Source organism: Hirundo rustica (assembly GCF_015227805.2).
Source record: "Hirundo rustica isolate bHirRus1 chromosome 27 unlocalized genomic scaffold, bHirRus1.pri.v3 SUPER_27_unloc_1, whole genome shotgun sequence".
NCBI lineage: Eukaryota > Metazoa > Chordata > Aves > Passeriformes > Hirundinidae > Hirundo > Hirundo rustica.
The window spans coordinates 52,783-65,965 of record NW_026690185.1 but is presented as its reverse complement, the minus strand read 5'-3'; the positions used below and the strand labels follow the sequence as shown (position 1 = coordinate 65,965).

At 54.2% G+C, this 13,183-nt stretch overlaps 1 protein-coding gene across 2 annotated transcripts in view; it reads right to left on the bottom strand.

The window, feature by feature from the left end:
- Positions 1–117: 117 nt before the first annotated feature.
- SCN4A (sodium voltage-gated channel alpha subunit 4) overlaps positions 118–13,183 on the bottom strand; it is a 45,844-nt gene continuing 32,778 nt past the window's right edge. For both annotated transcript variants that reach the window (XM_040091490.2, XM_040091491.2), the window contains exons 17-26: positions 11,802–11,931; positions 11,337–11,491; positions 9,408–9,581; positions 8,668–8,790; positions 8,157–8,435; positions 6,898–6,951; positions 5,233–5,370; positions 4,583–4,687; positions 3,704–3,974; positions 118–3,258 (exon numbers count right to left, since the gene is read on the bottom strand). In XM_040091490.2, coding sequence (XP_039947424.1) covers positions 2,069–3,258; positions 3,704–3,974; positions 4,583–4,687; positions 5,233–5,370; positions 6,898–6,951; positions 8,157–8,435; positions 8,668–8,790; positions 9,408–9,581; positions 11,337–11,491; positions 11,802–11,931 — 2,619 coding nt within the window. In that variant the 3' untranslated portion in view covers positions 118–2,068. The remainder of the gene's footprint in view (positions 3,259–3,703; positions 3,975–4,582; positions 4,688–5,232; positions 5,371–6,897; positions 6,952–8,156; positions 8,436–8,667; positions 8,791–9,407; positions 9,582–11,336; positions 11,492–11,801; positions 11,932–13,183) is intronic.

Genomic DNA, 13,183 nt, shown 5'->3' with positions numbered 1-13,183 from the left:
CCTGCTGAGGTTGGCAGGTCCAAGGCCAAGCACAGGGAACCAAGGGGGGGGTGGTGTTCACCCTCCCAGTGCAGGGAAAACATTCCCCAAGACACCCCAACACACTTGGTATCGTAATAACAGTTCATTTACAGTTTATTGTAAGAAATGTACAAAGAAAAATGGCTTTAGCTCACACAAACCCTGCTCTGGGGCATTTCCCCATCCCTGACACAAACGTAGAAGCAGCATCGATTGTGAGCGACGATCCGGGCAGGGACTGCCGTGCCGGGCGTGCTTCCCACGGGAACGCCAGCGACAGCAGCTCAGGCTCCTGCTGCAGGGAGCATCGACATGGAAGTGAGAGCACAAGGCCACTGGATGAGCTGAGTGTCCCCGGCTGTGCCCCTTGGCTGGCAGCTCGTGGGCCCGAGCCGAGCTCAGCACCGCTCCTGGCCAGCCTGGCGCTGGGGCGTCCGTGACGGCAGCGCCCAAAGCAGCCCGGGAAGAGAAGAGAATCATCAGAGTACAAAAAGACAGAGCCTTTGGCTTCAGGAACAGCCCTTGTTTGAACTGGAAGAGGTTTTGGTTCCTGTTTGTTTTGATCTCAAGAGGGGTTTTTTTCCCTTTTGAAGGCAGAAGATGGTCAGAGGTGAACTCGGGGTCTTTTGCCCATTTTTCACAAAATCGCAGGATGGTTTGGGTTGGAAGGACCTCAGAGCTCATCCAGTGCCACCCCCTGCCATGGGCAGGGACACCTTCCACTGTCCCAGGGTGCTCCAAGCCCCAGTGTCCAACCTGGCCTTGGGCACTGCCAGGGCTGGGCAGCCACAGCTGTGCCAGGGCTGTTTTCCTTGATTTGCTTTCCTTTTGCTCACCTGTGTGAAGAACAGCAAATCCCTTTTCCCCCTGGGAAAATGCTCCTCTGCCTGGAGGTTTCCTGGGGAGGACCTGCCTGGCCCATCCAGAATGTGCCACTGCGGCCTCTCCGCATCCCCAGCCTAGGGAAGGATGCTCTGCCTGAGGATTTTGGGATTCACACCCCAGTGGGATCGTTTATTACACCCAGCCACCTGGGTGGGATTTAGGGCACCCATAAAGGAGCTTGTGGAAAGGGTCATTAAAACATCTGCTCTGATCCCTGGGGGTGCATCTCATTAATTAACACTAATGAAGAGGAGATTTGGAACACTGACCAAGAGCACTCCACTGGGATAGTTCCTCTTGCAACAGGGCCAGGAAAAAAACCCCTGGAGAATTTTGTCCTGGGGGCTGGGGGTTCTTGGAGGATGTTTTCCAAACCCTACCTTTGCCCATTGCTTTCCTGACACAAAACCTGGATGGAAATGGTAAAAACAGAGTAAAACCTGACTATAACTAGTGTTTACATTCGTCCTACAGAGACATGAACGACTTCTGGTTTTGATGCATATTCAGAGACCTTGAAAACCTGATATTTAACCCTGAGAACAAATCTGTGGATGCTTTGCTTTGGCTTCGCAAACCAATTTTTAAGACATAATTGCACTTTCTCTTGTATGTAACAAAAAATAATCATCAAGCTTATTCAGAGGTTCAAAAGAAAGGTGCTACTTTAAGACTTTGGAGATTTTTGTTCACAAAAGTTTCTGGTTTTCATAATTATTCTTAATATTATTTCACTTGGCTCATCTTTCACTGGTTGCTTGGCTGCACTCTGGAAGAATAAAATACAGGAAAATCTCTTAATTGTGAAATAACATTAATAAATAATTACTTTAAGTGAAAGGACAACCATACTCTTCTGTTCATGCCTGAAAACCATCGTTACCGTGATGAGATAATTTCAAAAGTAACTTGTTTCTCTTTCACCGACAACAGATTTCACATTTGAGTTCTCATAAGAAAAAGAATTAAACACTTTGCAAGTGCAGTGGGCTGTAAAACCCAGGATCAGGAGGAGATCCTGCTTTGAAACTCAAGGTGGTTGCTTGAAATATCTGAAATTAGCTCAATATCTAAGATCTAGAGATCTGTGCATGGAAGAGCTTTGAGCAGGAGATACAAATGAAGTCTCTTCAGGCTGGGCCAGAGGTGGAATCTCCTCGCGTTACACCAGCGACTCTTTCACCACACGTTCCTTAACCCAAACCTGTGCTTCCTCAGGAGCATCCTGGGGCGTCTCTGAGCTGGGAATGGGCTCGAGGCGCACGGCAGGGGCTGTCTCCACATCTGTCCCAGTGTTCCCATAGATCTCCTGCATCCTGGTGGCGATCAGCCCTTCCTTCTCGGGCGCGTCCTCGCCCAGGGCGTCCTGGCTGTGCCTGTACATGTAGGACGCCTGCTTCACCGAGCGCCTCAGGAGGTACCTCCGGAAAGCCCTCTGGATCTTGGTAGCGCAGACCTCCTCTTGTTTCCTCTTCAGGGTGGTGGTGATGGGTTCATAGGAAACCTTCGAGGGGTTGGCAGCCATGAACTTCTCCTCCATGGTGGCCTTCAGGGCATCCATCTCTCCCGAGTCTCCCAGCACTTCCTTAGTCAGGGCAAAGAGGATGTCTAGGCAGTGGATTTTGTCCCCAGCAACCATTGGTAGATCCATGGTGATGAGTTTGATCTTGTTGGGCTTGGGAACTCTGAGTGGCTCCTGCAAGGTGTCCACAAAGTCAGACAGGGTGCTGTAGGCAATGAACTGGGTGGCGTCTGGGTCAAACTTCTCCCAGGTTTCATAAAACATTTCAAAATCGTCTTCGCAGAGGGGCTCGCTGCTCTCCTCCGTGGCCACACTGAAGTTCTCCAGGATGATGGCGATGTACATGTTCACCACGATGAGGAAGGAGATGATGATGTAGCTGCAGAAGAAGAAGATGCCGATGGAGGGATTCCCACAGTCTCCTTTCACTGAACTCCCGGGGTTCTCCAGCTCGGGGTCGCAGTCCGGGGGGCCGCTGTTGAGGATGGGGTTGAGGAGCCCATCCCAGCCCGCTGACGTGGTGATCTGGAAGAGGCAGATCATGCTGTTCCCAAAGGTTTCAAAGTTAAAGATGTCATCGATCCCCGACTCCTTCTTGACGTAGGCAAAGTTGGACATCCCGAAGATGGAGTAGATGAACATGACGAGGAAGAGCAGGAGGCCGATGTTGAACAGGGCCGGCAGGGACATCATCAGGGCAAAGAGGAGCGTCCGGATGCCTTTGGCTCCTCGGATCAGCCGGAGCACGCGGCCGATCCTCGCCAGCCGGATGACCCTGAAGAGGGTGGGGGACACGAAGTACTTCTCGATGATGTCCGAGAGGACGATACCTGTGGAGGGATGAAGGACAGATGAGTTTTCTGTGCCACCAACGGGAGGTGAAGGGGAGCTGCTCCACTCGGTCTGGGCAGACACAGTGAGGTGAAGCCACCCCTGATGGCTCCTCCAGTGACAGGGAAAACATTAAAAAATAACCTCTGAGCAGGTTAACAGACCCAAACATTAAATTCTGGCTGCCCTGTTTCAGAGAAAGAGAACACCAAGGGAAATAACACCAAGGAGGAGCAGAGATATCCCCAGCCCCTCGCCCAGCCTGGTGGCCTGGAGTGGCCTCACATCTGTCGTGTCTCAGGGTCCTGCTGGCTTGGCCCTTCTCAAGGGGTGGGTGCAAGCGGGGTCCAGTGACAGCTCGGTGGGTGTAGATTGGTAAGGCCACTTCCACTCTTCATTGTCCAGTGGGATCCCTGAGGGACTGCTGGGAGCAGCAGGACTCACCTAGGATGGAGAGGATGACCACCACGAAGTCGAAGATGTTCCAGCCCACAGTGAAGAAGTAGTGGCGCAGGGCGAACATCTTGAGCACGCACTCCCCGGTGAAGATGACGATGAAGACCAGGTTTATCTTGTAGAGGACAGAGGTTTTGAGCTCGCTCTGGTCATCTGTTTCCACCATCATGGTCACCATGTTCAGGCAAATCAGGATCATGATGGTGATGTCGAACACTTGCTTGGTAACGAAGTCAAACACCTTCCCTTGGAATTTGTTCTGCAATGAAGGCGACGATGGAGCGCCAGAGAAGAGGTGGGAACACGGGACAGGCACAACAGAACAAAAACAGAACAGAAAGAGAAGAAGGAACCATATTTAGAAGTGTGGGAAACCTCAGGATTGTGGCCAGCACAGCTCTCACAGCCCCAAAGGTTATGGGGGGAGGATTCTCAGCACCTCTCAGGATGGAGCACACCGGGAACGCCACGCCAGGAGCAGTGGGCACAGGGCACAGTCACTTGCTAATTACACCCACAGCTAATAGGGCACAAATTAACACGTGGCAAGGACCTCCCTTGTGCAGGGCTACAAAACCCAGATCACAGCTGAGAATGTTTTGGCTTGACCAGGGTCCCTTCTGGGGGCTTGAAAGCTGAGCTTTCTCTGAGCCCAACTCTCTTCCAGAGAGGAGCTGGCAGCCGAAGTAGGAAAAACCCCAAATTCCTCCAAAAGAAACCCTATCATGGCCCTTGCCCTCTTGGCCAGGTCTTGTCTGAAGAGTAACAGTGGGGCAAAGGGTCTTCCCTGGACCCTCCTCATTCCCTTTGGGACAGCTGGTGTTCCTTCCCTGTGTGCTCCACTCCAGGAGGATGAGCCCAACATACCGCTGGCCTGGGGATGGGCTTCTGGGGTTTCTTGGAGCCCAGCTTTTTCATGGCATTGTAGTATTTCTTCTGCTCTTCTGTCATGAAGATGTCTTTGCCTCCAAAGTATAAAGGGAATCATTGCTGTTAGTCTCAGGAATTCTCTTCCCACCAAGTGTGCCTGACCATGTCCCTTCCCACCAGGTATCTCCAGCCCCTCAGAGATCCTGCTGGGAGTGAGGTGTCCTCTCTGTGTCCTGCAGAGCTCGCACAGCACCAGCAGTGTGCTTGGCCCTGCACACCCTCTGCCCAGCCCCTGCTGCGGGCTCTCAGTCCTGAGCTAGTGGCTTGGAAGCAGAAGTTGAGCCTCAACCTCAGGCATGGGAAAAGGATCCCAGGATGGGAAAAGAAAATAAAAGTGATGGCCCAGGCCAGAGAAAACACAGCCTCCCTTTGCTTCCTCCCTCTGCGCCCATAAATTAAGTCCTCTGTAACTGCTCTGACCAGGACACTGCTCCACGTGCTGCTTGTTCAGTGCAGAAGGGCACTAACGGATAAGGATCCTGGGATCCATCCTAGTCCCAGGCATGGTGGCCCTGGTCCCATCACCCCACCGCTGTGCTGGCCCCCTCCAGCCTAGAGCAGCACCTCAGGGGCCGGGAAATACTCATCTTTTTCTTCTGCTGGTTGAAGTTGTCGATGATGACGCCGATGAAGAGGTTCAGGGTGAAGAAGGCACCGAAGATGATGAAGATGACGAAGTAGATGTACATGTAGAGGTTGATCTCGTACTGTGGCTGCTCTTCAATCTGGCCAGGAGAGACAGGAAATGTGAGACCGACCCTGTCCCAAAAAGGTGTCCCCAAGCCCCCAGACAAGGGCTTGTGGTGTTTGGACAGAGCCAGGGGGTGGCTGTGTGTTCCCAATGGGAGCAGCGATGGGAAGGGACATCCATGTGACACTGACTGAGGGCCAAGGACATGCTGACCCCTGATCCCACAGCATGGGCTGGGGAATGGGAAAGGATATCCTCTGCAGTGGTATCAATGAGCAAATGAGTTTCTTCCCAATAATCAGCATTCCAAGGGCTGAAATATATCTGAGAGAGGAAAGGAAAGAGGAAAGGGAAAGGGGAAAGGGGAAAGGGGAAAGGGGAAAGGGGAAAGGGGAAAGGGGAAAGGGGAAAGGGGAAAGGGGAAAGGAAAATTAATTTGTCACACCAGCACAGTTGAGTGACACAGCCCCACAACCCTGGACAACGCTCCTCATCCCAAGGAGCATCCCTTTATCCTGTTCTGTGTTTGACCAGAGACACCCCAAGGTGACTCCATTGGCTTCCCCCATTTTGAGGAAAGCTCTTGACAGAACAGGGAGGATTTTCTCCCAAACCAGCTTTGGTTTGCCCCGGGTGGGGCAGAGGCCTGAGGGATTTTCAGAGGGTGATGGAAGGGTGCTAAAAAAAGGCAATGAAAACCACCCCTTCAGGCCTGTGGGTGTGTGGGGTGAATCCCAGTGTGATTGGAGAAGAGTAGGAAACCCCTTCTGCGGTGGAGACTCTTCTGGGGATGGATCCCAATAGGAATAGCCTTTGTACAACACTCTTCAAACACTTGGGGTTTTTAATAACTCATTGAACACAATGGTTAAATGCTGGTTGCTCTGTTCTCATCACCCATTGATTGCTCAAGGCAAGCCAGGCACTTTCTCCAGGATGGGATGAGCTTTCCCAGCTAGAGGGGTCGTCACATCAGGCACATCCCGTCACAGCAGGCAGAAGGACGAGCCCTCCAGGCTGGAGCAGTGGGGGCAGGACAGGGATTTTGGCCCCTGGAACAGAAGCTGAGTGGAGCAGATTCAGCCCCAGCTGTGGGGCAGGGTGGGAGCCCAGTGTGGGGCCAGGCTGCAGGTGACAATGACATGCGTGCCACAGGGACACACGGCTGTCCTTTTTGAGGATGTGCACCTCAGCAGGGGGATGTTTTGGCTGCCCAGGTGTCCAAGGCTGGGCTGGACAGAGCTTGGAGCAACCTGAGATAGTGGAAGGTGTCACTGCCCATGGCAGGGGGAGGCACTGGATGGTTTTTAGGGTCACTTCCAACACAAACTGTGCTAGGATTCCATGACCTGATACATTTTGGGGTTTCTCCACCCTGTAGCCCATGTCCTGACTGAAGTCATGGGTGTGATGCAGGCAGCCACCAGCACCAAAAGGCAGAGCCAGAGGTGATGCTGTAGCCAAGGATCCATCCCAGCCTCAGTTCTGGGATCCTGTTCCCAGTCTGCCAAGGGGACTCCAACCCCTGGAATCAGCAATGTGTCCCTGCGTGTCCCCTCACCTCGCGTGAGTCCACGGCCGCGTACATGATGTCCATCCAGCCTTTGAACGTTGCCTGTGGGAACAGGAATGCTCAGACTTGGAGGTTTTTCCAACATAAAGGATTTTGTGATTCTGCGGCAGTGGAGAAGAATATTTTCTGGGAGTTGTTTGGGGCTGTGAGGAAAGGGAAGGTGATGGGTGCGTGTCTGGGGTTTAGCTCTGAGCACTCCACGTTCTTACTGGGCATGGCAGGAGAGGAACATGGGTTGAATCCACAGGAAAAATGTCCCAGAAATATGGAAATTCCCATGGGCCATTCTGGGGCTGAGGCTACCAGTGACTTCCCAAAACACCACTGCAAACAAGGGAAGGAAAAGAAGCAATTGACTCTTTTCTCCCTTCTCCTCTTGACTTCGAAGTCATTTTCCCAAAGGCAGAGCTGTGCCAGGGCCAACCGCCTCCTTTCCAGTCCCAAACTGTGCCATCTCCTTAGCCCTGACTTCCATATCCTGCCTCTGGTTCTGCTGAATTCCCATCCCAGCGGGGTGGGGATTACACCAAATCTTTTACAGGGTCTCCACTGCATCTCTTACAGCCTTTTGCTGCTGATTTGTTAAGCAAAAGGTCTGCACATCTTGTTTCCTGAATCTGATGGAACAACAAGGCTGAAGAGGAAGCTGAATTTAGAAGCAGGGTCATCAGCTGGGGTTGTTTTCCGATTCTGCAGCCACCAGTTCCCCTGGATTTGATGGGAGTAGCCCCAGCCTGCCCCATAATGGAGCCCACACCTATATTTTTACTCAAGCTGTGGTGAGCAGTTCCTCTTTGCTGCCTGGCCCAGCCAGCTGTGGGGTGTTCAGTGGAACCCGGCTGCGTTCGCCCACAGGGGACACGTGCGCCCTTTTTCCAGTTGTCACCCACCCCACACAAAGTCCCACAACCTACGGCTGGAGCAGACTGAACTTTCCAAAGGGGCGCAGGGGTAAGATAGAGCCTCCCCTCCTGACTCCTGCACCTCGTGCTGTGCAGTGGCTGCTTTGGTGCTATCTGCACCCATCTCTAGCAGTTTGCTGGTGACACCTTCCCCTCCCATCTTCTACCCTGTCCCTTTTCCTCCTTGGCTAGGAGGAAACCCCTTCCTAAGGCTTTTTTTGGTGTTAAAAACCAGCTTTGGTGCTAAGAAGCAGCTAAGAAACCCCATCCAGCATCAGCCCTGGTGCTCATCCCACCGCCCTGCTCCACGCGTCTTGGACGGTGACACCCGACGTCGTGACGTACCACCTGCAGCAGGGACAGGTATCCCAAGCCCACGTTGTCGAAGTTGACCTTGACATTGACCCATCTGACCTCGTTGCTGTAGAGCAGGGCCATGCAGTCGCTCTTGTTGTTGACCTCGTCGATGTGGAAGAGCTCGCCCGTGGTGGTGTTGACACACCTGTAGTACTTCCCTGCAAACAGGTTCACCCCCATGATGCTGAAGATCAGCCAGAAGATGAGGCAGACCAGCAGGACGTTCATGATGGAGGGGATGGCTCCCAGCAGGGCATTCACCACCACCTGCAAGGAGAGAAAAAACCTTGAGGGACCTGGACGGAACCTTCATGTCCCCATGCCCCAACCTTGCCGTCCCCAGCAGCACTGAGTGAGGTCAGACTGGACCAAAGGTACCTGAGCATTGATCCCACCATCTGGAGGCCCCTGAAAACCAACTGGGATGTCCGTGATGTAGGGGACTGCTGAAGGCACTCATGTCCCTGTCAGGGCCAGCAGTGCAGGGGGACACACTTACCCTCATGCCCTCAAACCGGGACAGAGCACGCAGAGGTCGCAGAGCCCTCAGTGTCCGCAGGGATTTGATGGCTCCCAGCTCCGAGTATCCCAGCCAGTTGGCTGTCAGGCTGACCAGAGACACCTGTAAGGAGCAGCCCAAGTGACCAGCAGCACCTCAGGTGGAAACACAACCGCAGCTCCTGCCCTTCCCTCTCTCCCCAGTCCCTCAGGCTGGGGAGACACACAGACATTGAGTCCTTGGGGGACCAGACACCTCAGGGGTCACAGAATTCCAGACTGGTTTGGGGTGGAAGGGACCTTAAAGCCCATCCAGTCCCACCTCCTGCCATGGCAGGGACACCTCCCACTGTCCCAGGCTGCTCCAACCTGGCCTTGGGCACTGCCAGGGATGGGGCAGGATGGCACCTCTTGAATGTGAGGTGGGATTGATGTGGGGCACAGAAAGGACAGATGGCTCTGTCACGGACCGTTTTGGAGACTCTGTGTCCCTTCACAGCTCTACTGGGCTTGGTGGAACTGCAGGGGCTCTTCTTGGCTTGGGTGTAAACCAGAAGGGTTTGAAAGGTTCCTGCAACCTGGAATGAAGTGTTCCTTCCCGTGGGGGGCCATTATTTTAAATAATGGTGTAAGCCCTCATTCCACAGCCTCCCCTTTAGCCTCTGAAATACAACCTGGGCTCATTTACAGCAGCCCCTAAACACCCCCAGGCCCCTTGGCCTGGCCCTGCTCATCACGTACATCCACGATGAGGAAATCCAGCCAGCACCAGGCGTTGGTGAAGTACACCTTGAAGCCATAGGCCACCCACTTGAGCAGCATCTCGATGACAAAGATGTAGGAGAAGACCTTGTCTGCGTATTCCAGGATGGTGCGGATCACCTTGCGCTGCTCGATGTAGATGTCCTCGAAAGCCTGCAAGGGGCACGGAGCTACGTGACAGTCATCCTTCCATGGAAAAACCCATGGAGCTACGTGACATCATCCTTCCATGGAAAACCCATGGAGATATGTGACATCATCCTTCCATGGAAAACCCCACGGAGCTACGTGACATCATCCTTCCATGGAAAACCCCACGGAGCTACGTGACATCATCCTTCCATGGAAAACCCCACGGAGCTACGTGATGTCATCCTTCCATGGAAAACCCCACGGAGCTACGTGACATCATCCTTCCATGGAAAACCCCATGGAGCTACGTGACATCATCCTTCCATGGAAAACCCCACGGAGCTACGTGACATCATCCTTCCATGGAAAACCCATGCAGATATGTGACATCATCCTTCCATGGAAAACCCGTGGAGATATGTGACATCATCCTTCCATGGAAAACCCATGGAGATATGTGACATCATCCTTCCATGGAAAAACCCACGGAGCTACGTGACATCATCCTTCCATGGAAAAACCCACGGAGCTACGTGACATCATGCTTCCATGGAAAACCCATGGAGATATGTGACATCATCCTTCCATGGAAAACCCATGGAGATATGTGACATCATGCTTCCATGGAAAACCCATGGAGATATGTGACATCATCCTTCCATGGAAAACCCATGGAGATATGTGACATCATCCTTCCATGGAAAACTCCGCGCACCCCACGGAGCTACGTGACATCATCCTTCCATGGGACCTGTGGTATCCCAGAGTACATCCATGTTGGCATCTCCCTGCTTTCCCAGGGCTGGGGCTGCCGGGAGCCCAAGGAAGGTTGATCCATGAGGACCTGACCAACGTGGGGTCCAGCTCCTGTTTGCAAGTCCCTGTTGGCTTGGTGGGGTTGGACCCAAAGCAGAGCCAAAATCCAGCTGCATCCAATTCCCAGGGGTCTCAGCTGAAATCCCAGGACACCAACCCACACCCTGGGATACTTTGGGAGTTTTGAGAATGCCCTGAGGAGTCTGGGTGTGTGCTACACCCACGTGCTGAGTAAGCGCTCAGAGGCAGGGCTGTGGTCACAGGTGTTGCACAGCTCCTGTAGCACAGCTTTCAATTCCTGCACCAGCAACAACCTCAGACATCCCCAAACCACCTCAGAGCGAGCTGCAGACGTGTAAAGTGTGTCTGAAAACCCTCTCAGTCCCTCTGTTCTCCTTCCCTCTCTCTTCACCTCCAAACCTGCAGAGAAGTTGATATTTCCTGGGTTAAATCCAGCCCAAACACTCGGAGAAGAGCATCAGGCCAACACAGATAATTAATTAGGTTGGTTTAATGGAACATCCAGGTTCTGAGAGGGGCACCAGGCACTGATGGAGGTGCTGAACAGCAAAATAAGAACCATGAACTGTTTGTCAAGCGCCTCCTGACAGCTGGTGATGGTGAAATGAGGAACCACACGAAGCTCAGTAAATGGTTCAGATGTTCATAGCTGGCATAAGAGCAGGAGTGGGGGCTGTAGGCAGTGGCACCCCCTCGAGCCCATGGACCACAGCCCGTGGGTGATGGCCCAGGGATGCTGGGGAGGGTGACCGGGGGGGTACCAGCACTCCCAGAGGATGTTAAATCTGAGCTAAATGGGGTTTGAAATCAAACATCTGCCCACAGCTGGATTATCTGGCACAGGAGATGCCCAGAGCCTGGGCTCTGTCACCTCCCTGGGCACCCCCCCAGGCTGGGAAGCTGCTGCAGAGCCCTTGGGATGGGAAAGGTGGGACCTACCAGTGCCCCGCTGCTGAGGAGGATCATGAAGACGATGAAGGTCTCAAACCAGTCGTGCTCCACGATGCGGAAGCAGGTTTTCCTGAGGTTCCACCAAATCCTCCCCTTCTCACTGGTGATGTCCACATAGAGGCAGGGGAACCTCTTCACACAGCCTGGGGACACAGGGCTGGGGGTCACTCCTGGCCAGGGCGTTCCCACGATTCCCAGTTTTATTGGCATTTTAAACCCTCCCTGGTGGAAGTTGGACCAGGATCCTGCTGGGCTTAGGGGTGCACGAGGGGAGCTCCATGGGGATCGTCTCTGTGGTGGTACAGGAGGATTTGGAGCTGGGGCTGAGCTCAGGGAGCCTGGGGGTCCCTGTGCTGCAAGAACTGGTTGGCAGTGGCCCCTGCGCCCCCATCTTCCCCTCTCCACACCCATCTCCCCTGTCCACAGGGTCTCCGGCCCTGCTCTGTCCCTCACCTTCAGTGAAACACTCCTCGGGCTCGTTGCTCTCCTCAGCCACTTCTGCCACCTCCTCCTCCTCGGGCGCGGGGGGTTTGTAATCCACCGTGCTGCACACGGATGAGGCGTTGTCGCTGGACAGGGGGTTCTGCAGAGGGACACCCATTCAGGCCAGGCTTCTGGGCTTTGGCTGCCTCCAGCCATGCTCCTCCTGCCCCAGAGAGCCCAGGCAGGACCAGATGGGTGGTGGGACCCCGTTGTTTGGAGGAGGCTCCGAGTCCCCTCCTATGGAGGGTTGAATCATCCAGGGCTGAGAACCTTGGAGGATTCTTTGTACCTGAGCTTTGCTTTTCATCCAGGCTCAGAGGAACAAAAGGTTCCCCGGTGCCAGCCTTCCTCCAGCACAGCAGCTCCATCTCCCATCCACCTGTGCCACCACCTCAGGCTGATTTTCTCACCACCTCCTCCTCCTCTGTGTCCCATCCAAGAACTGCTCTGCCGAGCCGCCCTTTGGTGCAGACCCAAGCAGCGTCTCCTCTCTCCTCCCTCTGGCTCGGCTCGTGCTGAAGGGCCCTCAGCCCGAGGTTCACCCAAGCTCAAAACCTGCATCCCAAATACCTCTCTCCAGCTCCATCCTGCTCCACAGCTCAGCCTGGCTGCCTTCCCAGACACCACCCAGCAAGGCCAGAGGGGCTGATGACAAGAGAAAACCTTGGCAAGCCCCTGGGACTCTCTTTCCTCCATGAGTTTTTTTTGGCTTTCTGAGAAACCCTCGTGCAACACTTGAGGAAGGAGCAGATCCCCAGCCCTGCCTCTCCCACCTGGGAGCAGCAGGAACCAGAGGATCCAGGATGGGTATTTCCTGCACAGGAAGGTGTTGGATTACATGGGAAGGAGATATTCCTCCCATCAGGCTGCTCCTGCTTTTGGTAACCCACAAAGCAGCTGCTCCATCCGCCAAAATCAGGGAAAAGCCTTTGGGGTAAACTGAGGCACCGTCACTGCCCACAGCTTCAGGGGCCACAGCCACGTGTGCGTGAGGTGTTGCTGTGGGGGACCTTTGGGGTCCTTTGGGGACGTGCAGGAGAGGACACAGCAGCACAGGTGGCACCAGCTCTCGGCTGGTGGCTCTCAAGGATCACCGGGACCACCCTCAGCTGAGGCCAGGGGGAGGGACAGGAGGGACAGGGGGATTAGAGAGTCTCAGCAGGAGCCAGGCAAGCTGTGACCCCAGGGAAGGACACGCAGGAGCCATCTGCCTCCAGGACAGCCTTACAAAGGGTGAAGGTGGGGACAAACCAGTGCACCTGCCCTGGAGGTGGGGGGAAGGCCTAAAAGGCCCCACGGAACCCGGGGTTCTGTGGGTGCAGCTCAGGGCAGGTTCTCCTGGGTGGGGACAA